The sequence below is a fragment of the Teleopsis dalmanni genome, chromosome 1 (assembly GCF_002237135.1).
Source record: "Teleopsis dalmanni isolate 2A chromosome 1, ASM223713v2, whole genome shotgun sequence".
Classification (NCBI taxonomy): domain Eukaryota; kingdom Metazoa; phylum Arthropoda; class Insecta; order Diptera; family Diopsidae; genus Teleopsis; species Teleopsis dalmanni.
The window spans coordinates 35545320-35569103 of record NC_051846.1 but is presented as its reverse complement, the minus strand read 5'-3'; the positions used below and the strand labels follow the sequence as shown (position 1 = coordinate 35569103).

Here is a 23784-nt window from a genome sequence, read left to right as displayed (position 1 = left end):
TAATTAAAAACAACAAATTTAGTTAATTGTTAAATATATAGTATTCTAAAGTAAACTTATACTAGATTTGTAAATGCACTTATCAACTTTAATTAAATTTTGAAACATTATAACATAAAAATGTATTTAAAAATTTTTTTATTTTATACAAATTTTTGAACAATTTTATTTTAAAATATTTTATTTTTTCATCAAATAATAAATCATACTTTTTATCATGCATGTAATGTGAATCTAATTTGAAATTAATGTAGGAGGCATAGTTATATTCTTGACATATTAATATCTCATCCTTGAGAAAATGCTTAAAATTAGGCACCACATTTATATGGTGTATATATTTTGCATTAATTAAAAATATATAAGATCACTTAAGTAAAAGATGATTTATTCTACACTTCATTAACATATTCAACAAATCGTATTTCGAAAAAGTTAATTTAATTTGAAAAAATTTAATTTCTAAGTTTGTCTTATTTTTTTAAAATACTACTTTTCCTATGTGAAAATCATATATGAAACCTATATTAATTCTTATCATACTTTTAATACACATAAATGACAGTATGATATTTTAATTTAAAATTTGCATACCATAGGTTGCAGTTCTTACCTGTTAGCAATTATTATTCTAAGTTCGATTTAATATCACACCATTATCTTCCCTATAATTTTCGATAGTCAAAAACCATTATTCCATCATCAGTTATGGAAGAGATAAATTAAAATATATATGTGCAAATCGAATGACTTTCCTATGAGCTTTCCAACTTTCCAACAGAAATCGATATAATAAACATTTCAGTCAGCATAGATAAGTAATATTTATAGAGAATGATATTGAAAACCAAGTAAATGCTAAATAATTAAGTTAATAACCAGTAAGCAACAGCAATACAAATAATTTTAGAACAGAAATCTATATACTGACCCTTTCTAACCGAGTCTTACAGTTATCCAGCCCATTTATTAGGTAATACTCATTTTAATTTATTCCCACTACAATTATTCCCACTAATAACAACTGTTTATTTAAGGACATATACGCACTTTCTTTAAATATAACTCCTACGTATGGAAGAATGTATATTAACATAAAAATTTATTCTCTTAATATAGTTGCTTGAAAAACGTATAGATAAATTTACCGAAACGACTAGCCAACAACTGTATGTCTCAAATCCAGAAAGTGAAGAATTTGTAACGAATGAATTAAGAAAGCTGAATGAGAAATGGCAAATGTTTAAAGAACAAGTTAAAAGTAAACGTAACTCACTCAATCAAGCAACAGAATTCTTTGAAATGGTAGAAAAGGTAAATTTCTAGTAGACATCATTTAAAAATAATACTTACTAACTCCACATTACTTAGATCGAAGCAGAATACCGTGAAATCAGTTACTTCTATAATAGTGTCGCAAACAAAATCACATACTTACGAGATCCAATAGAAGCAGCCAATCTAGTGAATGACATAGAAAAATATGTTGCCAATCGTGAGGTGCCCTTACGAGAAAAATTAGATAATGCCTCGAAATGTGCGTACGACATGAATAAAGTTTCAACATTATACAATGATGTGATGGCTATATTCCAAGCGTTCATTAAGTTAAAATCAGATATTAATATCGTGCAAGAACGTCTTAAAAATGAAGAACGTATGCGTGAACAACGTGAGAAAGAAGCGCGAGACCAGGTTGAACGAGAAAGATTACAACGTGAAGCTGAAGCAAGAGAAAGAGCAGCACGAGAAGAAGAGGCACGTCTGCAAGCACTCAGAGAACAAGCAGCACGTGAAATAACTGCGCGAGAGCTAGCAATACGTCAAGAAGAAGCACGCTTACAAGCTGTACGTGAACAAACTGCACGTGAACAGGCTGCTAGGGAACAAGCGGCACGCGAGGAAGAGGCACGTTTAAAAGCGCTAAGAGAAGCTGAAGAATCGCGTCTACTTGCACTGCGAGAACGAGCAAAACAAGAAGAAGAAGCTCGTCTATTAGCCGCAAGACAGAAAGCTGCACGTGAAGAAGAAGCCAGACTAAAAGCTTTGCGTGAAGAAGAAGCACGTTTACAGGCAGTAAGAGAACAAGCTGCATATGAAGAAGAAACACGCATAAGAATATTACGTGAAGAGGAAATACGTTTGAAGACAGTAAGAGAGCAAACATTACGAGAAGAAGAAGCACGTCTTTTAGCCGCAAGAGAAAAAGCTGCGCGTGAAGAAGAAGCACGATTAAGAGCATTACGTGAAGAAGAAGCTCGATTGAGAGCATTAAGAGAAGAAGAAGCACGTCTGCAGGCAGCTAGAGAGCAAGCAGCACGTGAAGAAGAAGCACGTCTTAAAGCATTACGTGATGAGGAAACACGTTTACAAGCTGTAAGAGAATTGGCAGCACGTGAAGAAGAAACACGATTAAAAATTTTGCGTGAAGAAGAAATACGTTTGAAAACAGTGAGAGAACAAAATATGCGTGAAGAAGAAGCACGTTTACGAGCAATGCGTGAAGCAGAAGAATCCAAATTACAAGCATTGCGAGAGCAAAGTAAACGTGAAGAAGAATCACGTTTGCAGGCATTAAGAGAATTAGCAAAAAGAGAAGAAGAATCACGATTACAAGCGTTACGCGATGAAACAACTCGTTTGCAAACAGCACGTGATATTGTTGACCATCAGCGTATAATAACCGAAAATATAAGAAAAGATATACAAATTAATGAAATGTTTAGTGAGATTAAATACGCTTCACCGCAGTTCGAACGTGCGCTTAAGGATGCTATAACACGTGAAGGGGATAAGATCATTTTTGAGTGCGAAGTCAAAGGTAGTCCGGAACCCATGGTAGAATGGTTAAAAGATGGTATATCAATACAAAACAATACCGATTATAAAACTAGTTATAACAAAGGTGTATGTCGTTTAATCATTGAAGAAACTTTTGCAGCTGATTCAGCTAATTACACTTGTCGTGCTTCCAATATTGTTGGTACCTCTACCACTACGGCCAATTTATCGGTACGTGAAAATGCTGCAGAAGTACAAATGATACCACCACGATTTGTGCGTCAACTGGAAAGTGGCAAAGCAATTGAAGGCAGTACTTATCAATTCTCATGCGCAGTAAGTGGAAATCCATTACCGATTGTCCAATGGTATAAGAATGATAAGTGTATTGATGATTCACCGGACTATATAATCAATTACAACAATGGTGAAGCTACCTTGCGATTTGAAGAGGTGTTTTTGGAAGACGATGCGGTATACACATGCAGTGCCTCAAACCCTGCTGGAATTGAACACTGTTCTGCTAGCTTGCTGGTTGAACGTAAGTATTATAAAAAAAAATTAATTAGAAATATTGAAAGCAGAAAAACATATATATTAAATAAAATATTCCTTTATATATATAAGTGTATATAAAAGTTTATAAGTGTATATAAAAACATATATTTAAGTATTTATATTTAAAACAAATTATATGTAGTTTTGTGCATGGAAGTAAAATAATACATATTTTTATTAATTTATATAAAAACACATATAATAAAACAATTTAAGAAATATATAGAAAATATATACATATAAAATATATATAAGAAAAAAATTTCTATATATATAATTAAAATATTTTAATCAGAAGAAATCTTGCACTTATTTTTTATCTATTAGCTTTGGAACCTACAGAATTACCTCATTTCAAAATACCGCTTACAAATGCTATGGCACGAATAGGTCAAAAAATCAAACTAGAAGCTTTAGTCGGTGGTATACCACAACCTGACATATTCTGGTTGCACAATGGAAAACCATATTATCCACGCGAAATTAAAGTGAGTATTCAATTAAGTATCTCATTATTAGATTTAAGAAAAATAAAACTATTTGCAATTTCATTTTACAAATAAAAATTAGAACAAATAAAAAATAGACTATAAAAACGTTCAGTCGAAATTTATTATGTCTGCTGGAGTGATAAAATTTTTGGAAATTAGGCTCCTATGCATGTGTACGTTTGTTGAATGGTGCGAAACATTATTTATTCAGTGTGGTGAAAAATTATATTCAATTATTTTTTTTTATATTTTTTTGAATTAAAAATGAACAAAATAATTAAAAATAATTTTTGAATTAAAACATTTTTATTTAAAAATCCGCCAAAATAGTTGTGGTTTTAAACAAGAGTGACGCGCTATAATTGCGTTCATATATTATTTACAAAAATTTATATATATTGTATTAGGTGAATTAAAATATCTTCTTTTTAAAATTGATAAAACAAATAAAAACACAGTTTGGATATGAAATATTTAGAAAATTTAGAGCTGAGTATCATTTTGATCTCGTACTTTATTCATAATTCAACATAAATACTAGAAACTGAAGAAACTTCATAAAGAAGATGATGATATCGTGTTCCGAGCAAAGTCGAAATATTTATCAGAAGATAAAAATAAAATAGAAATGGATAATAGATAGAAATTAATTAATAAAATAGATAGAAATTTATAACATTACTTTATTCAGGAAAGCTGTTAAGTTGTTGAATTATATACAAGCTCATACAGATCTAAAAATACCTGCATGTCCTGTAATGACGACATTACTCCTGAATGTATTTACCTCCACCCTTTTTACACTATTTTCCTTTATTCTTTGGTACTCGAAACACATCACGAGTATTTCTTATCTCAGTTTGGAACATGTTATATTAATAAATTAATTAAGACCTTAACACTTATAATTAAACATGAGTATAAAATATTTACAACAGATCGAAGGGTGTCTATTTGATTTTTGCTCATGTACTCAGAAACAATGGCGCCAATTTTGGTTACAATAATATGGCATATTATTAGATGAGAGACAAAAATTACGGTCTAGGTTAAGGCTGAATATAAGGCGCTAATGTCAAAATGCTTTTTACCCAAAAAAAAAAAATTAAATACAAATTTTTTGAAAATAAAGTAATAATATTTTGAAGAATCGAAAAATAAATTTATTAAGCTTCATTTTAGTTTTTAATATTAGTTATCACAAACATATTGATACTAATATTTTGTTATTAGAAAAATCTCAAAATTTCTCAAAAAAATAATTCATTGAAAGACTTACTAGAAATAGTATAGCGATGAGAAATATGCTGATGAACAACGTAATGAAAATATATGAAATAAAATAATTCAACAAGAAACAAATGCAAGTAATGAAATGCCAGATCATTTCAATGCGCATGCAATGCACATTTTAGAATTGAAGGTGGAAATTTAAAATAAATAATAAAATGAATGTGCAACAAAGTTCACAGGCCTATGCTATGTAAATTCATAACAATTATTAAATAAACAATTATGTTGTGAATTAACGCAGCAATACGAGGTTAAGAATCAGGGTTTTGAACCTGTACTCAACAAAAATGTAGTGCCAATTTGCGAAAACGCAAATCTAATCTAAAAAAATAGATCGGTTTATTTCAGATCAGAGACGATCAGTTCTTCAGTCATCATTTTTTAATTTGTTTATAAATATACACATAAATTATTCTAACTAAACGACTTTTTAAACAAAAAAAATTAAATCGTTTATTATTAATTAAAATTATTTAATTGTAAAAAAGACATTAAAATTATTTTACTCCTAACAAAACAACTCATTTTAAAAACTGATACATCAAAATTCATTTAGAACTGAATTGGAATTATACAAATATATATTTTAACTCAAAAAAGTTTTCCGGTTCGAAAACCTAATGAGAAATAGAGTGGTGAAAAGTATTACAAATCCATAAAATATATAAAAAAGTTTTATTTATAAAAAAAAGTTTGAAGAATATAATTAAAAGTGTTAATATAATTTATATTATTAATGTTATTAATTTTATACATATTATGCATATAAAATTAATGTAGTGTACTCAAAAAATAAAACTGTTTGCAACCGAAACTGAAGATGCTCAAATAAATTTCAACAAATACTTTTAACATTAAGAAAAAAATGTTAATGCATTTATAACATAGTGAAAATTGGTTCATTAAAATAAAGAAATCAATATGTCTTATAAATTAAATTTTTTTAAAGAGATGAAAAATTAAAACAATTTCTGATAAATTATAAACATTTATGCATGTATGTATAAGCGTGTATAATATACAAATCTGCAATATGCAATATTTGTGTCAAGTAAATTTTTTTAATTGTTAATCTTGAATAATGAATTATTTTTGCATTAAATATTATATGTAATAAAATTTGCAATATTAGCTAAAATAAATCGTATGCCAATGTTTTGCAGCTCAACTCTTTGAATTCACCACAAAAATCGTAGGCGGGCAAAGATTTTGCTGGGCAAAATTATTTTCCTTTTGCCTATTAGCTTTAGTTTTTTTTTTTTGTTTTTTCATTTGTTTAGACTTGAATTTGCAACTGAGTATGAATATTTTACAAAATTGTTTATACAAATGCGGGGGTATGATTTTGCAGTCATGTTTGATAATGATGAGTCTTCATGTACTCTTAATAATAACATATGTACACACTGTTGAAAAAAAAAATTTATATCACAAAAAAACCTCAAACCTCACAAATATTAAACAAAACACAAAAATAGATTTCATTCGAGAAGAACTGATTCTTTTAATGCAGGGTGTTTGCTTTATCTATGAAATGTAAGATGATTTTAGTTCATTTACTTGCAAATAATAAATAATTACAATAATTGGACTTTATTGGTTATAAATATATATTTTAAAGTTAAAATGAATTTTTCAAAAAACGTATTTAAATCAAAACAATTTATATGAACAATTTATTATAGTTTAAATTAAACGTTTCGTCAGTTAAAAACAAATATTTTTGAAATAAATTTAGCGTTTCTCACTATCATATAAATTTGTAATACCCTGTGCTCATTTCCCGTTTAGTAACCTTACACAGCAGTGGGTCTGCCGGATACTCTCACATCCTCAGCAAAATAATAACATACAATTTGTTTTGTAAATAAAAGCCTAATAGTAAAAAGAAAAATTTCAGCAAAAATCTGAACAAATCATGAACTGATATAATAAAAACATTTAAATAAAAAATTTTAAAAAAATTTAAATTTCACCACTAAATAATAAAAATTCACCATATACACAAATACATTTACAAAAATTAATTGAATTCTGCAATTATTTTAAGCAATGATTTTTTCTCAATGGTTTCATCTACTTTTCGCATCAATTTTCATTTTAGTATGAGTACGGACGTGTTACGCTAATAATCCCCCAAGCTTATCCTAACGACGCCGGAGTTTATGTATTGACGGCTAAAAATCTAGCTGGTGAAGCATTTAGTTCGTGTAATATAATCGTAAAAGGACGTTTGCCGAACGAAACATCCGATTCAGAAATAGCTTCCGATATGGAGCCAATTAAGCCTTCAGTACAACTACCATTGAAAGATGTTTCAATATTCGAGGGCAAGCCAGTTCGTTTAGATTGTGTAATTGTTGGTCAACCAGAACCTGAAGTTATTTGGTATCATAATGATCGTCCAGTCAAAGAATCTGCTGATATACAATTACTTTTCCAAGGCGATCGGTGCTCACTAATTATACAAGAAGTATATCAGGAAGATGAGGGAAATTATAAAGTAGTCGCTATTAATTCGGCTGGTGAGACGTCTAGTAGCTGTGAGCTCAAGGTGACCCCATTAAATATTGCCGAGCCAGCTACGCGCGCTCAAGCTGAAAGACAATCGTTACCAAAAGAAATACTGCCGAAATTCGAAAAATTTTTAACCGATGTACTTGTAGATGAGAACGAAACAGTTGAATTGGAAGTTGTTGCTAGCGGTGATCAGCCATTAAATGCGAAATGGTATCTAACCAATAAGGAGTTAATAGAAAATGAGCGTATTTCGACAGTTTCAAAGCCCGTAGAAGGTGTTTTCAAATTAATTATAAAAAATGTGAATGCGGATGATAAAGGAGTGTACACGATTAAAGTTACAAATAATGCAGGTGATGCAAAATGTTTTTCACATCTTAATGTAAAATCAGTAAATGTACCTGAAAATCAACGTAATCAGCAAATTGAAATTGTTGAAAAACTTACTTGTCCTGAATTCAAAGAACTATTCTCGGACAGAAATGCATATATTGATGAAGTTGTTAAATTTGAGTGCATTGTAAAAGGAAAACCCACACCTAAAATACATTGGTATTTCAATGATCAACCTGTGCATGGTCATAACTTTCTGGTATCTACAAGTGGTGAACGACAGGTGCTAACAATACAAAAAGCGAATACAGAGTCAGTTGGTAAAATTAGTTGTGTGGCTGAGAATGAAGTAGGTAAAGCATCCTGCATAGCATTTCTTAATTTAATGGGTACTGGATTACAAACAGTGCCAGCGACAAGCAATCTACAGACAATGACACAAGAACATAACACAGAATCATCACGTGTGACTATTAAGAAACAAACGTTTACCACCACATCAACATCACAAGTTAATTCATATGAAGGTAATATGCCTCAGACCGAAGTCCACCATTCTTCTGCGCACATAGATCAATCACTAAAACAACTTGGTAATCAACGTCCAGAAATAATGGAGAGTCATCACTATCAAGAATTGCATAAAACTAAAGATATGTCAAGCCCCAGTGTGCAACAAAAATCTTTTGTACTAGTACAATCTGCATCAAATGGTACAACCCCAAGTTTGCCAGCCGTACCCGCCTCACCAACACGTATACGCAAAGAGATTGCACCACGGTTTACGACACCTTTGACAGGTAAAATTGTAGATCAAGGCACTGATGTAAGCCTCGAAGCTATTTACGATGGTTTTCCATCGCCCGAAATCAAAGTTGAAAAAAATGGCGAGCAATTATTTGAAAATGAACGCATGAAAATTGCTAATAAGTGTAATCGTGTAACAATTGATCTAAAGCAAGTAGGCGTAGTTGACGCAGGACGTTACGCAGTCACAGCAACAAATACAATAGGTCAATCGACAAGCACTGCAGATTTAGTAGTTAAAAGTAAGTATTTTTCATATTTATTTAACATATATATATTTTTAAGACTATAAACGTTTTCATCCGTTCTAAATAAACAAAAAAAAATACATGATACAAAGCACTTATACGCAAACACACGTCAATAAACATGTCTATCTAATATTGATTTTGGATATTCGATTTTTTCTTTAAAATTTTAGCTCTGCCAGGTCAGGGACACATTCGCACATACCGTACAGAGAGCAACCCCAACATTAAAAGTTGATTTTATGAGTCCATTTGCCAATTTTAATTTTCGTTTTTGTGAAAATGTTTATAGTTTTGTATTTTAAATTCAAAGATATTCATTCAGTCATATAATTTTTGGCATTTACAGGCGTATATATATTATAATTTTTTTTTTTTGATACTAAATAGTTTTAAATATATTCCTTTTTATTTTTAACATAACTTGTCTTCGTTTGCAGTCAGCGATGTCATTAAATACAATTTTTAATCTTTTTATATTAAAATGATCCGCCAAAATCTAAGAAAAATATATTTCTTGCATTTACACTTACTCGTTGAAAATTTAATCAAAATATATCTGTTTGTATTGCAAGATTTAAATATTACAAATAATTTACATTTATATTATATTTAATACGAATGACTAAAACAGTATTAATGGTGTTTAATTAATTTATATATAGTATAAATTAATGTTATACTATATAGCTGCGAAACTTATGCAAATAATTTCTCATGTTATAGATTCTCATATAGACACTCTTCACACTCTTTCAACACATTCTTTATTGTGTTAGTGGTCTCTTCATTTAAGTCTTTAACTCTTTTAGGAAGCTATACGAATATATTAACGTTACAAATGTTCAGTATGTTGGACTTTCTCTCCAATAATTTTGAATTACTATTGTTTTGTTTTTTAAGTTAATTCCACGTAAAAAATATACTAGAATTTATAACTTTAAAAATGCGCATAGAAGACACCGCCACAATTTTTATTTTGTAAGTTGGTAACCCTGCATTGTATGCTACACTTGAACGCGATTTGTTATAGTCCGTTCACATAGCAAGAGTAATCGCTATTTTCATAACAGCCGACAGCCAAAATTACAATTAAATTATAATTTATACAAAAACAAGTTAATTTTAAATTTATAAATCAAATTTATAAATAGGGTATTATCCAGCGAGTTTTTTTTTAGTCAATTTTAGAATTTTACTGTTAAGTATCCTGCGATCCTCAAAAACTAAACAATTATGATCGACCAGATACGGATAACATCACCGGTTTAACAAATATTTTGCCAAAGTAGCAAGATTGCCCTAAATTAACAGCTATTTTTTATGAATTAACAGATAAAGTGTCATTTAATTCGTTATATGTATGTATGTAATATATAAATATCTACAAGCATTACTACAAAAATGTTAGATTGTTTTCGAAATATTCGATTGGACAGCAAAATTTGACAGATCGAAAGTAAATCTATATTGATTCCAGATTCAGCAATCGAAAACGCTATTTCTAAAAAAATAAGACAATTCCGACAAATTTTTTAATTCATTTCGTTCTATACTAAGCTTCTATACTTTTCATATATGTTTATAATTTGCATTTTGTTAGCTTTATATTTCAGTAGGACAAATTCTTTTCATTGAAGTTTAGTTTATTTTTATGGAAAATAACAATAATTGCGACAAATAAATAAGAAACATCTATTGATTTCTACTTTTCAGAAACAATATTCCCACCAGTTTTTGGGCGTCGTCTTCAAGCACAAGTAGTTAAAAGAGGAGAAAAAATTATAATGGAAGTAGAAGTTACTGGCTTGCCAGATCCTACTGTGGTTTGGATGAAAGACGATAAGCTAATTAATGAAGCTGGACTGTCACAACATAGATTGCTATCACAAGGAAACTCCTACAAACTCATTATAGAAAAAGGTTAGCATATTAAATCATAAATACTAAATAAATTCTTCAATAAAAATATTCATTATAAATTAACAAAATTAAGGAGAAACGAGTGATTCTGGAAAATACATGGTCAAAGCAACAAATGCTGGTGGTGAAGCTAAAAGTATAGCTGATTGCGCAGTTCTGGAACCATCTCCAGAACGCTTGCAGGAAGTTGTAAAAACAATTGTATACGAAACTCCAACAGAACTAAAAACTGAAGTAAGTCTGCATGTTCGTAAATTTTAGTTATAAAAAAAACTATTTAAACCTATATCTTATTGTAAAAATATTGAAATTAATTGGTAAATTTTCATAAATCATTTTAGATGATTTTTTAAAATACATATGTATAAAATAAACATATATCATAAGTTATATTAATGCATATATTGTAAACTTTTTTTCTCATTGTTCTTCTTTACAACGTTTCAAATAAAAATTGAATTTTCGACTCGCTTAAACAAAAATTCCAACCGCTTCTTTCATTATTTTTGGGTTTTATTTCAATTAAACATTTATCATCAAAACTATACAATTACCATAAAACAATTTGAATTATCACAATTTAAAACATTTGAAATGACATTACATCATACAAATAAAAACTAATTACTTAAAAAGAACTTCACCAAAGAACCACAATCTTTTCAAACAAATCAGTCAGAAGTTTCCACTGCATCCGATTTGCATGGCTTATCTGAGTCGAAAATTATAACTGAGCATCGTTGCACCACTGAAGCAACAATGCGTCTAGAACACAAATCATCGTTCTTAGATTTGCCTGAATTGAGTCAACGCCCAAAAACACCTACCACTACCAACAACAATATAAATATCAATATCAGTGTACCTGCTCACATGGATACTACCGATTCACAACACTTAAAGACGGTGTCAACCAAAATCGGCTCAACACAAACCCCACCAAAAGTACCACCAAAGCCTCATTCACAAATTGCAGCTATTATTACACAACCCCAGCCTATACTAAGCAATGTGCATAGTGACACAACAATGATGACAACATCGTCTTCTCAGTCTGAAATAAATACAAACGAAAAAACGTCATCATCATTTGAATACTTCAAAAAGATTGATGCACAACAAAGTGTGCCACACGTTTTGGATATTAACAAAAAAATTGACGAATTACCGAAATTAACTATTCCTATTGCCATAAAACCCAATGAAACACTTATCAGTTCACAAGCTACACTAGCTGATGATCTCAAGAATTTGAATCTCATACCGGGTTCACCACCAGAAATATGTTACATCCCGAAATCGAGTACAATTATTAAACCACCAATGATAAACGAAAAAATAAAAATAATAGAAGAATCTCAACAAAATCAAAAAGAAGCACCGCAAGGTGGGGTACCTTTATTACCACCTCCTCAAGCTTCGCATACTTATAAACATGAATCAACTATGTCTAAAGAAGTCAAAGTGGAATATGGGCAACCCATTATTCGGCCAGCTGCAAATTTATCTTCGCCAGCCCAAAATGCAAATCGTTCACCTTCGCCTAAACCTTCAGCAGAAGGGCTAGCTATGTCAAAACTGTGGACACCTAATCTAACTAGTGGTTATGAAAGTTGCACTGGTGATGTGGAGCAGAATAAAACTATAGCTGAAACAAAAGAAAAAATCATTAATGTACAAAAATTGCCTACGCCTACAAAAGAGTTAAGTGCGCCATTTCTAGTAAAACAAGCAACAAAAGCTATATCGATTCCCATACCAATAAAGAAAGAAACAGTGCTTTTAGACGACATACAACTTAAACCCGGTACACCACCCGAAATATGTATTGCACCCAAACCCGAAGTTCGCCGACAATCATTAGTTGAAGCAATGGAAAAAACATTGGAACAAAACTTACAACAAGGTCCTTCCAAAGTTTTACCAATGTCAGTACCAACATTAACTCCTGCCACATTGCAAACAAGAATAATACCAATAAGACAACAAGAACCAAAACCGATCTACAAACCTCCACCTCCTGTTATACCGGCTCAAATCACACGTACAGAAACATATGAAAGTGATTATGAGAGTGATCGCTGGAAATACAGTGGTAGTGAATCAGATGAGAATACATTTAGACCAATTGGAGGTACGCAGAGACCAAAATCAATGGATGGCTCAATGGGAGTGCCAGTTCCACAACACACTTTCAAAAAAAGTGGATATGCCGCTGATACCGAAGATGTTACTACTTACAAAAAAATGGAATCAATGCAAGAAAGTCGTTCATATTACGAATCAAGCAATAACAGAACGCAACCCCAACGAACGATTTATCAAACACCGCACTTAGAAAAACAACCTCCAGCACCAATTTACTGCATCAATCAGAATGGACACGACAGACAAGAGTTTTCGAATGAATATACACGTGAAGAGAAGGTTCGATTTCGTTGTTACCATTCTTATGACAAAAATTTTTTATATGTTGTTATTGTTGTTATGTAGCACTCATGCCATGTATCTAATACCGTCCAAAATTTTTGCTATTTTAGTGTTGATGTTTTTGCCTTGTTTATAATTGCTTTAAAATGCACTCCAAATACGTTTTAAACATCATTATTGCAAGATTTCATCTACAAAGCATCTATAAAATATATTAAATTACGCATATGTACAAAAACTAATATAGCATAATAATAATGTTAACACGCTTTATTATCGAAGTCAAACCTTAACACGATTAGTAGCTTATTTTATATTAAACACACTAATGTGAAATATGCATAAAAATTTTCAAACACTAAAATAACTGATTAAATGTTTTGTATATTCGTTATAATTTATTAAAATTCCAATTAAGTAAATTTTTGGTTTTATATTTTCAAAGGACTACAAATATAGCACCAATATGTCCAGTAATGTGTCGTACAATACATCTTATGCCACACCAGCTAAAACTACAACTACACCAAGCCCTATCGTAAGCGCTTATAGAAAAACTCCTGCTGAATTCAGTGATTATAACAGCGAAGTTGAAGAACGTTTCCGTTCCGTCTCACGTACTTCTGAAACAGACATTAAAGGATATCGCGTTGTCTTCCCTCCAACACCTACACCAAAAGCAACTATTACCAATGGCCACAAGTCGCCAGTTGTGGTAGTAACTCCATCGCCGATGGAATTCGAGCCAAATCCACCAACTGTGGGTAGCTTTAACCGCCCTAAATTCGAACCTATCAAGAAAGAAATAATTCATGAAATTAAAAAAGAATCTACGCAACAAAAACATTACCAACAACAACAGCAACAACATGTTTTTAAACCCAAACCGGTAGCAGCAAAATTTATAGCAGCAACTCAACAACAACAGCGTGATTTTCAGACACAGCAACAGGCAAAACCCACACTTTACTATAATGCAATAGCTGGCACACCATTACATACAGCCAAAATGGCCACAGAAACCAAGAACGTTATGCACATGAAGGAGTCTTCAGAATCATGTCAACGTGTAGTAAATATGCAGCAAACCAAGCGGGTTATACACTTTGATAGTCAAAAAGAAGAAAGCTCTTCACTTGAACCTTTTCCTTATACTGCCAGTCCAAGTCGCATAACGCCTTCCCGACACTCTAGTGTACCGCCACCACCTACACCAACTAAATTCATACCAGGAGAATTCCGTGAGAGTGATTATGAGAGTGAGGTGGAAAACGCGAAGATACGTCCACTATGGACACCGTATGGAGATGCTGGTGGCTTACGATATCGACACGTTGAACCACCACAACCAGGGCGAGCTTGTAGTGTACCACGCGCATATGAACGTGTTCTTTCTCCCATGCAATTTGATCGTGGCCCTGAAATGCCTTCTAAAATACAGGTAGATGCTAATTCACTACGTAGGGACCGCAATATTAGTTCACAAAATAAAACACAATCGCTAAATCGTCATACTACTATGCGTACTAGCAACTACAATCAACAGTACCAATCAAATTTACAAGAGCAGCCACGATATGTGCCCAGCTTTCCACGTGACGATATGAACTTAAGAGTTGGGTCACCACCGAAATATGGTTATATTCAAACACAGGCAGATACACAAGCCAAGCGTATGGGCAGTACATTCTTGCAAAAATCACACCAGTTTATAGAGGATATAACTAGCGATTTACAGAAAACTACAACAAAAACGACTTCCAATTTAGTAAATGGTACAAATGCTGAACCAAAAGTTATAACACATGCTTTTAGACCTGGTTTCAAACGTGCTCCCAGTGAAGGGGATACTAGACCACAAGCCTACCGTGATGAGTCAAGAGTTTCACAATACGGTAAGTAAATTATGATAAAATATATAATATGGATAACTTTTTCGAATAAAAACAAATAATAGTAAATACGCTATATACCTTTCATATTGATGAAGAACTATACTCGTATATAATGATTCGAAAATAAAAAAATTTGATGAACTAACTCGGTTCGATTGGTTAAACAAAATATTTTAGATACTTTTCTTCACCCTTTTTTATATTGCTTGTGTTTTGTTACGAATTACTAATCTTTTTAATAAATAAGCTAAGTTTTGACTGACAATAAAATTTTCTTTGATATTTGATAAATAATCACAATACCAAAAAACAAAGGTACAAAGTGTGTAGATCCTAATACTGGACTTATATACTTTAAATACGATTTCGGATATGAATTTGGCATTTTATTTCCTGGAGAGGGTCGAAAATTTGTGGGGAACCAATGGAATTCATCCGCCTCGTCACTGCCAACAACAAATCAAAATGCTATTGCTGGCTCTGGCAGAAAATCACCTTATCCACTTAAAACACCTGGTGGCAGTGATTTGATTATACCAGTACAACACGAACGTACTAAAGATGCACGCACACCAATTACAAAGCCGCATTACAATATGATGGGTTCTAATTCTAGTTTGCATGCTAACTCTGATACTGAACATTATCGCAGTAGCCCAACTGCGGGGTACAGTGGAGTTAACAAATTTAAGAAACGTTACAGTCTGCCCAATACTCAAGCGATTGATATCAATATTGATCGTTTACATAAAAATGATGGGTTGTCAAATTTACCATTTATACGTACAGGTATTTTTTATTCTTTTTTGGAGGAATAGTTTAGTTGCCTTATTCTCTAAACTTACTTGCTGTTGTGATACTATTTGATGTTGTAATAACATTTTTTTAAAATGTATGAAAATATGCTTTCGATTGACAAAAAGAATTAAACATTTCAGATTTTTCTCACTTCAAATCAATTCATTTAAAATATTTTCATAAGCTTCTGAATTATGCAAACATATCAGAGGGTTAATGCTTCTTTCAAAAAAAATCATTTTTCAACGTAATTCAACTCTATCTAATATTTCAATTATATATCTAAACTCAGACCATACATATAATGATATCGGTTTGAAAAATGAAATTCTTTGTAAAATATGTAATATATATGACATTTTGTATTATATGTATATATATCATATATGTGTTTATTAATATTTTTATTAAATATTATAATAATTTGAACTAAATGTAGAGTTATTAAATGTAGAGTTTAATGTTTTCTTCTTCTACATATATTGCATTTACCTGAGCATTAGATGTCTACCTCAGCGCTTATATAAATATAATGTACATTCAACTATTCTTTAACTAAATCGCTCATACCTTATATGAACAAGCTTACAAAAATGTTTAAGTTAAAAATATTTTTAAAACTACTTCAGATTACTCACAGCTTGAATATACATACCATGTACATCTATGTACTAGTATATCTAATTTAATAATATTTAAGAAGTTAAATTTTTAAATTAAGTTAATAAAAAACTTATTTATTTTATTTAACTTAATTTTAATAATAATATATTATTAAATGTTCTGCATGCTACTTTTTTATATATAAATATTTTTTATATTAAAATGCTTGTTGTTTTGTATTGTTTTATAAATGTTTTGTGTTGAAAAATAAAAAAAATTTATATTATTGTGTTTTGTTAATATAAAGTATTTACGTGCTTATGTTTTAAATGTGCTTCAAAATAAAAATTATAAAATAATTTCTGAAAAAAATGCCAAACTTGCTTCACACAAAAATAATTAAAATTATAGTACCGGAACTGCCATCAGATATACCAGTTAATGCGCATCTAAATCGGGATGAGCACCCGAAGAAGCCACCACAATTCATAACGGTAGGAAGAATAAAATAATCTCACTGCCCTTTATTAAAAATTTAACAAAAAATATGTATTTTCTATAGCCACTGAAGGATATTGCAGCTACCACTGGACGTACAGCACGTTTTGAATGCATTGTGCAATGTCACCCACAACCGAATGTAACTTGGTCGAAAAATGGTTACGAATTAGAAGACAGCAATAAACATATACTCGAATATAGAAATGGTGTTTGCCGTCTAACAATGCCACAAGCCTATCCAGGTTATCTATACATATTATGAATAATTTTCCAATCAGTGTTTAACATGTTTTAAAATGTTTTTCAGATGATGCTGGTATTTACTCATGTACAGCAATAAACCCATTGGGAACGGCAACAACGTCTGGACAGTTATTAGTATCCGGCACCCAACGTCTCGCTAGATATTAAATATTATTATTATATTATAAGTACGAATTATTTTTTGCCAAATATTATATTAATATAACAATGTTTTTTCGATAAAATTATAGAGAGCATAAAAGATATATTTTATTCATATTTATCTCAAATATTTCCTTTTCCCTTTAAATTTTTATTTTAATTTCGATGTACAAGATGGATGCTTTTTATTGAAAAAATCTGGTGTTACCTATACTCTCAAATGAGCCGAATTCATTGCATAAAAATAGTATTATGTGTTCTATTTTTTATTATTAAATATTTTTTGTGAATTTGTATTCGAATATTTTATTCTTAATTTAATAAAAATTCCAAAAAAATAATATTGAAATATTTATTTATTGTTCAAATAGAGAAAAATCATGAATATAATTTACTAAAGTAATTGATACATTTGCGTCTTGATATCAATTACCTACATCATTTTATAATATTAAAATAAATAAAATTTAAAGTCCCAGTTAACAGCAACAATTACAACAAAAAGGTAATGAAAAAAACTGCTAGCTAACTGCACTTAAAACACAAAATAAATATGGAAAACGAATGCAGAAAAAATACAGATATTTTCAATGTTAAAATATCTTAAATATAAATAAATTAAAAAGTTGTAATATCCGCAGTTAACGATGTAATGTACCTATAGTGTCATTTGTATATGTTTTATATTGAATTGCAATCGATAGTCATATGTTAATAATTAAATCACATATCAGGAAATTAATGAAGGGATAATTCCGTATACTTAAAAGAGTTATAACAGCTATTATCATAATCTAGGTCAACATTATATGTAAGTCAAAGTTAGTTTTAAAGAAACTAAAAAAAAAATAATATTTACAATCTATCTCTTCTAAAAAATTTAAAGACAAGTCGATATAGATGATGTTACAATGAAAAAGAAGATGTGACGTTCGTGTCTACAAATTAATTGCAAATTTAAAATAAAAGTAAAAAATTTTGCAATGGACGCAACAATATAGGCATAGTTAGAAATAAAATAACTCACATTACAGACCTATCTTTCACACTATCACTAACTTTCCTTTACTTCTCATTATACTACTATCCAAGCAATTTTCTCTATCTATCAACCTCTCTGAATACTTCCTTCAATTGCTTTACAAGTTTCAACCTGCATTAACTCTTTTCATCGTATTCAGTTATTACTCTTTTCATTGCCTTGATTTTATTTTGTTTGTAACATTTTGAAGTGAATTGAAATCTAGTTTTCAAAATTCACTCAAAGAAACTGTGCATTCTCCACAGGTTCTTCTTAACCTGAAGGATAAAGAAACCATTAAACAGTTTCTCTGTGAATGCCTGCCTTTGGCGTCCAAAAGTAAAAGGTTTTTAGCGAGGTATTTCTTTTACAGCTTATCAGACTGTTTATCGATCAAAACGAAAGACCTATTAAATTATCTAAATTCTACTGAATGGATTTAGTCTAAGGGTTTCTTAAAGCAATGCGGCAGCAAAATGGCGAGAAGTCGCTAATTAAGGTACATGGACACTTAACTGATGACCTGCCACTGCAACCAACCAACCAACCAATCATTTCGACACATTGCTCTACCTATTGCTGATAAGTGGAAAAGTATTTTTTAATTGCTCACTGAATGTGGATGATTCATATATAAGGAACCATAATTTATAGTAATTATATTGCAATAATTGTATTCATTTAATCAAACGAAATGTGATTCTATTATTTGATTTTCGTCATACATTGCGTGATCAAAAAGTATTAGAATAAAAAATGTACAATACTTTTGAGATAAATGAGGTTTTCACCAAAAGTTATCGAAAATAAAATTTAAATTTTCATAATTTTGAATTAATGTTAATTATCTTAAAATTTATCAAAATCACTAACTATTTATTTTCTGCTGACGTGAACTAATTCTCTTCATTTACAGAGTTAGACTACAAATGCACGATTCAACAAAAGACGTTATCTGTCTTATTTTATGTTCGTCTACTTTACATTTTGTAGAACCAGTAAAGTATTGTCCAAGTAAACATGTCCGAAAACAAACTGATCTTTATGATGATAGAGGTCATCATTTCCGGCATATTAAATTCTATTCAGAAACCCTCTAATCGCTTTGTTGCACGTAATCCATTTTTGAATAAAATGAAAAAATTAAATAGTTTTTGACTGAGCGCCATCTTTTATCTTAAAATTTTTTTGAAATATCCACAAGATGTCTACAACATGAATAAATTTTTTAAAGGTCGATCTACAGCTTTTAAATTCAAAAGAACTCAGTTTCTGTAAACACTGAAAACATATGATACGATTATGTTGAAAATCGAATAGAATAGTTGTTTCTGTTTTCGAACTTTATGCACTGTTAAAGACTAGAAAGCTTTTTCGAAAAACTTTTTCATCATCTATATAAATAAAATAAATAAATACTCGCATATATACACGTTGGGCATTATGCCAAAATATACTTAAAAACATAAAGTAGCAAAAAAATAGAATTAAAAATAAGTTTATTAAAACTATAATATTTTAGTTTATGCCGGAAACTTAAACGAATAAAACAATATTAAATAAATTTTAATCTAAGAAAAATAAATAATTTTAGTTAAGCAAAAATAATTTTATTATACTCAACATGAAATATATAGAACCTATTGGCCTCTATGTAAATTCGTCAAATTTAAATTGATTGATATAACATTATGTTTTATATAGAAAATGATAAAAAAACTTTTTTTCTTATGTTAGAAGGAAATGCCTTTTTAGTATATAATAACAGATAGACCACAATAATAATACATCATCATCAATTCCTGTAGCTCCCACTGCTGTACATAATTATACAACTATATATAAAAAATTAAAATTGTATGGCGTATATATCTTATTCTGTATTTATAAATATATTTTTTAATGTTAAATAACCAGAGCGGTGGTTATTTCTGTTCTTATTATAATTATATGTTCGCTAAGCAGGGTAAACCTCAGATTTTTATGTGGCTATAAGTATCTGTACTAGTAGTCTGAGTTAGTCCTTATATAAATGAATTTCTTTAATATAAATGACTTTTCTTGGCTGCGTCGAGTAACCTCCGCCAGCTACCCCGAATAGTTGCTTGTTATTGCTAGCTGGTAGCACCGAGCGCCTCCAAATCTTTGGTCACCTGGTCCTTCCACCGATAATGCGGACGTCCTCTTTACTACTTGTCCCGCTCTAAACAGACAGGAGCTGCACTACTTAGGTGACATTGTTATACTACCACCGGCTACCAGTGTTAAAATATATTAAAAATCTAAATGTTTAGGGCTAAAAGGCAGGACTATAAATGTGTTCAGGTTGCGGCGCATTATGGCCGCTTTTAAAAGTCAAAAAAAAATTGTATTGACAAACCTAATACCCAACTAATATATTATCTGTCAGAAATAAAGAATTGTTAGATGCAGCTAACCGTTTGAAATTTATGACAGTTCAAGGTAAAGCAAATAGAAAAAGCTTAGTACATTTTCTTTAATCCATTATTTGTTAACCATCATTAAAAAAAATAAATATATATATTTTAAATTTTAAGCCTATTAATAAATCATTTCATTTTAGTGAAGTATTTGCTCTTCATTTAAAATTTAACAAAAATATTAATTACTTTGAAAACGAAAATTAAATAGGAAACAACTGTTCACTTATTTTAATTAAACAGGTTAGATTATATTTTATTATCAAACACAATTAATATGTGTAATTAGCGCATCATAAGCACAGTTTCGGTATAAATATGTATTTATGAAAACAAAAAGTTTACTTAAAGAAAATTTTGAAATTTAAAATTATTTGCAATTAATCATAAATTTTTAATTGTCTTAGCCAACAGTTGCTGCACAATCTGGCATATTTCAACTTTTTAAAATTTGAATGCCAAAAACAATTATTTTTATTTTATTGAAAAATAATGCAGACCAAACGTTAAATTTCATAGTGGGTGCAAAATGTAAACAACTAATTGTACGAATTAAAACAATAAAAGCTGAGATAAAAATTCAATTCTTTTCATAGCATAAGAATTTAAAAAAATAAATTAAAAAAATAAATAAATAAAAATAAATTAATTAATAAATTGTAACAAACTTGAGAATTAAGTGTTTGGCAGGTGAATTTAACAGCAGCCGAATAATAATTTATAAATGAAAAAACACTTACAAGTTGTACATAATATAAAAGTAAGAAATCAATTTACAATAGAATAATACGCAAATCCTTGACATTGTTCACCATTTATAAAAAAAATGTCATTAACTTTTAGTACTGCGACAAGTTTGTTTAGTTTTTAAATAAGAAATTCAACTTTATTTCGTTACAAACCAAAAAAAAAAATCACACAAAATTGCGAAGAAAAAAATTAAATTCGTATGATTTTTTTTTTAAATACAATAAATATTTTTGGTTGGAAAATACACAAAATCTACAAAATACGAGTTCGAATTGTTTTCTATATCTGAAATAAACAAATAAATACTAAAGTTGACACACTTTGTTTTATATATAGCGTCACCGCGGCACATCGACCGTTAAAGAAAACAAGGTTTTCTTACAGAAGACAGAAAGAAAAATCTATTTGAAATATTTCAAATCTGCTGCCAAAAAATATTTAGTCATTTTTATTCAAGCATTTTTTAACAATTAACTTGGCTATTTATTTACGTTGCGTTATTCATGTAGGATTACTACAAACAAAACTTATATAGATTGTGAATAATTTGAAAAATATTCAAATACATATAAAAAAAGGAAATGTATTATATACAGAAGTATATACACAAATATATGTGAATAAAATATATACATATCTTCGTACAACATTTTAGTATTTTGTAGTTGCTATCACTTAATGGCTTATAATTTATATATTCCACTCACACATGTCTTCAGATTCAGAACTATCCACTTAACACTTAAGTCTAAAAGCAAACATCAATCAATAAACATCAATTATAATCATAATCTATTCACTAAACTGATTGATATATCTTACCTGTACCTTAGCTAATTTCTTAGCTATACGAATATTAGTATTTGACATTGAATATCTTTTATAAAAAACTGTTCAGCACAATTTATCAAATTTTAACCTTGAAATTATATCTACAGGAATTTTATATTTAACAAGCACGCATACACAGAAGATTTTTCTGAAATTCTTTCACATTTTTTTAGTGAAGTTAGCTGACACTTTGGCTGTTTTAAAATTAAAAGTGTATAAAATGAAGTTTTCTGTTCAATAAGCAAATATATACATATTTTTTTAAAAGAAGGTTTTTGTAAAATAATTTTTATGTGTTTTTGTTAATAAATTTAGCTGACACTTTGACTGACTTTATATTAAACATTTTTTAACGGAAGTTTTAAATTATTACATTACTTTATAAATGCAGTTAATAACTATCATTTTGATTGTTTTTTTTTTATTTTTTTAAAAAGTGTGGAGGAAGTGCAAGTACAAATATTTTGACTATATTAAAATTAGAAATGTTTTAAAATAAATTCTCTACAGAAATTTTTTATAAAGTTGTTTTTAGGGTTTTTAGTACAGTAAACTGGTACTCTGACTGTATGTGTTGCCGAAAATTGCGAATAATTTAAAAACCTTTGTCTGGCAATCATGACAAACAGCTGACTTGGAGACTTCGAAATTTTTAGTAACATTTCCGTTTTTCATTTTCTCTCTTTTCTTGTTTGTGATTGCTAGACAAAGGTAAGTAAATTTTAGTTTAATTTTTCAATCGTAATATTTTACTGTAATCATTAATTATGTTACAGATTTTTTAAGCGCAAAATAAAGAGTGCTATTTAAAATTGTCAAAGGTGCATTTATATACTTATTTTTTACAACAAGAAATTCTTAAAAAATCTTTCAAAGATGGAAAATGATAATGACGTGGAGCTGCCTCTTCAAAAAGGTTTAACATCAGCAGCCATACTTGAAGTTGGAGATGCAGATGGTGATGATAAAATCTCACACAAACACAATGAGGATGATGGTCAACATAGTAGACAACAGCAGCAGCCCAGCGCCAACATTACTCGAATAAAACAACTTAAGTTGCAACAGCTAGAAGAGTCGTTGCAGATTAGGGAGAGCTATTTGCGGGAAAAATTTAAAATCCTTACTGCAGATAGTGACGACGAGGGTATCGTG

At 29.8% G+C, this 23784-nt stretch overlaps 1 protein-coding gene across 5 annotated transcripts in view; it reads left to right on the top strand.

Moving 5' to 3' along the window:
- LOC119672375 (muscle M-line assembly protein unc-89) overlaps positions 1 to 23784 on the top strand; it is a gene marked incomplete at its 5' end in the record, with an annotated part of 50525 nt that overhangs the window by 11639 nt on the left and 15102 nt on the right. The window contains 12 exon segments of one of the 5 annotated variants that reach the window (XM_038083401.1): positions 1120 to 1314; positions 1372 to 3322; positions 3667 to 3827; positions 7228 to 9025; positions 10748 to 10954; positions 11028 to 11188; positions 11591 to 13381; positions 13830 to 15279; positions 15595 to 16068; positions 17092 to 17174; positions 17243 to 17423; positions 17489 to 17839. In XM_038083401.1, coding sequence (XP_037939329.1) covers positions 1120 to 1314; positions 1372 to 3322; positions 3667 to 3827; positions 7228 to 9025; positions 10748 to 10954; positions 11028 to 11188; positions 11591 to 13381; positions 13830 to 15279; positions 15595 to 16068; positions 17092 to 17174; positions 17243 to 17423; positions 17489 to 17592 — 8556 coding nt within the window. 5 annotated transcript variants of the gene reach the window in all.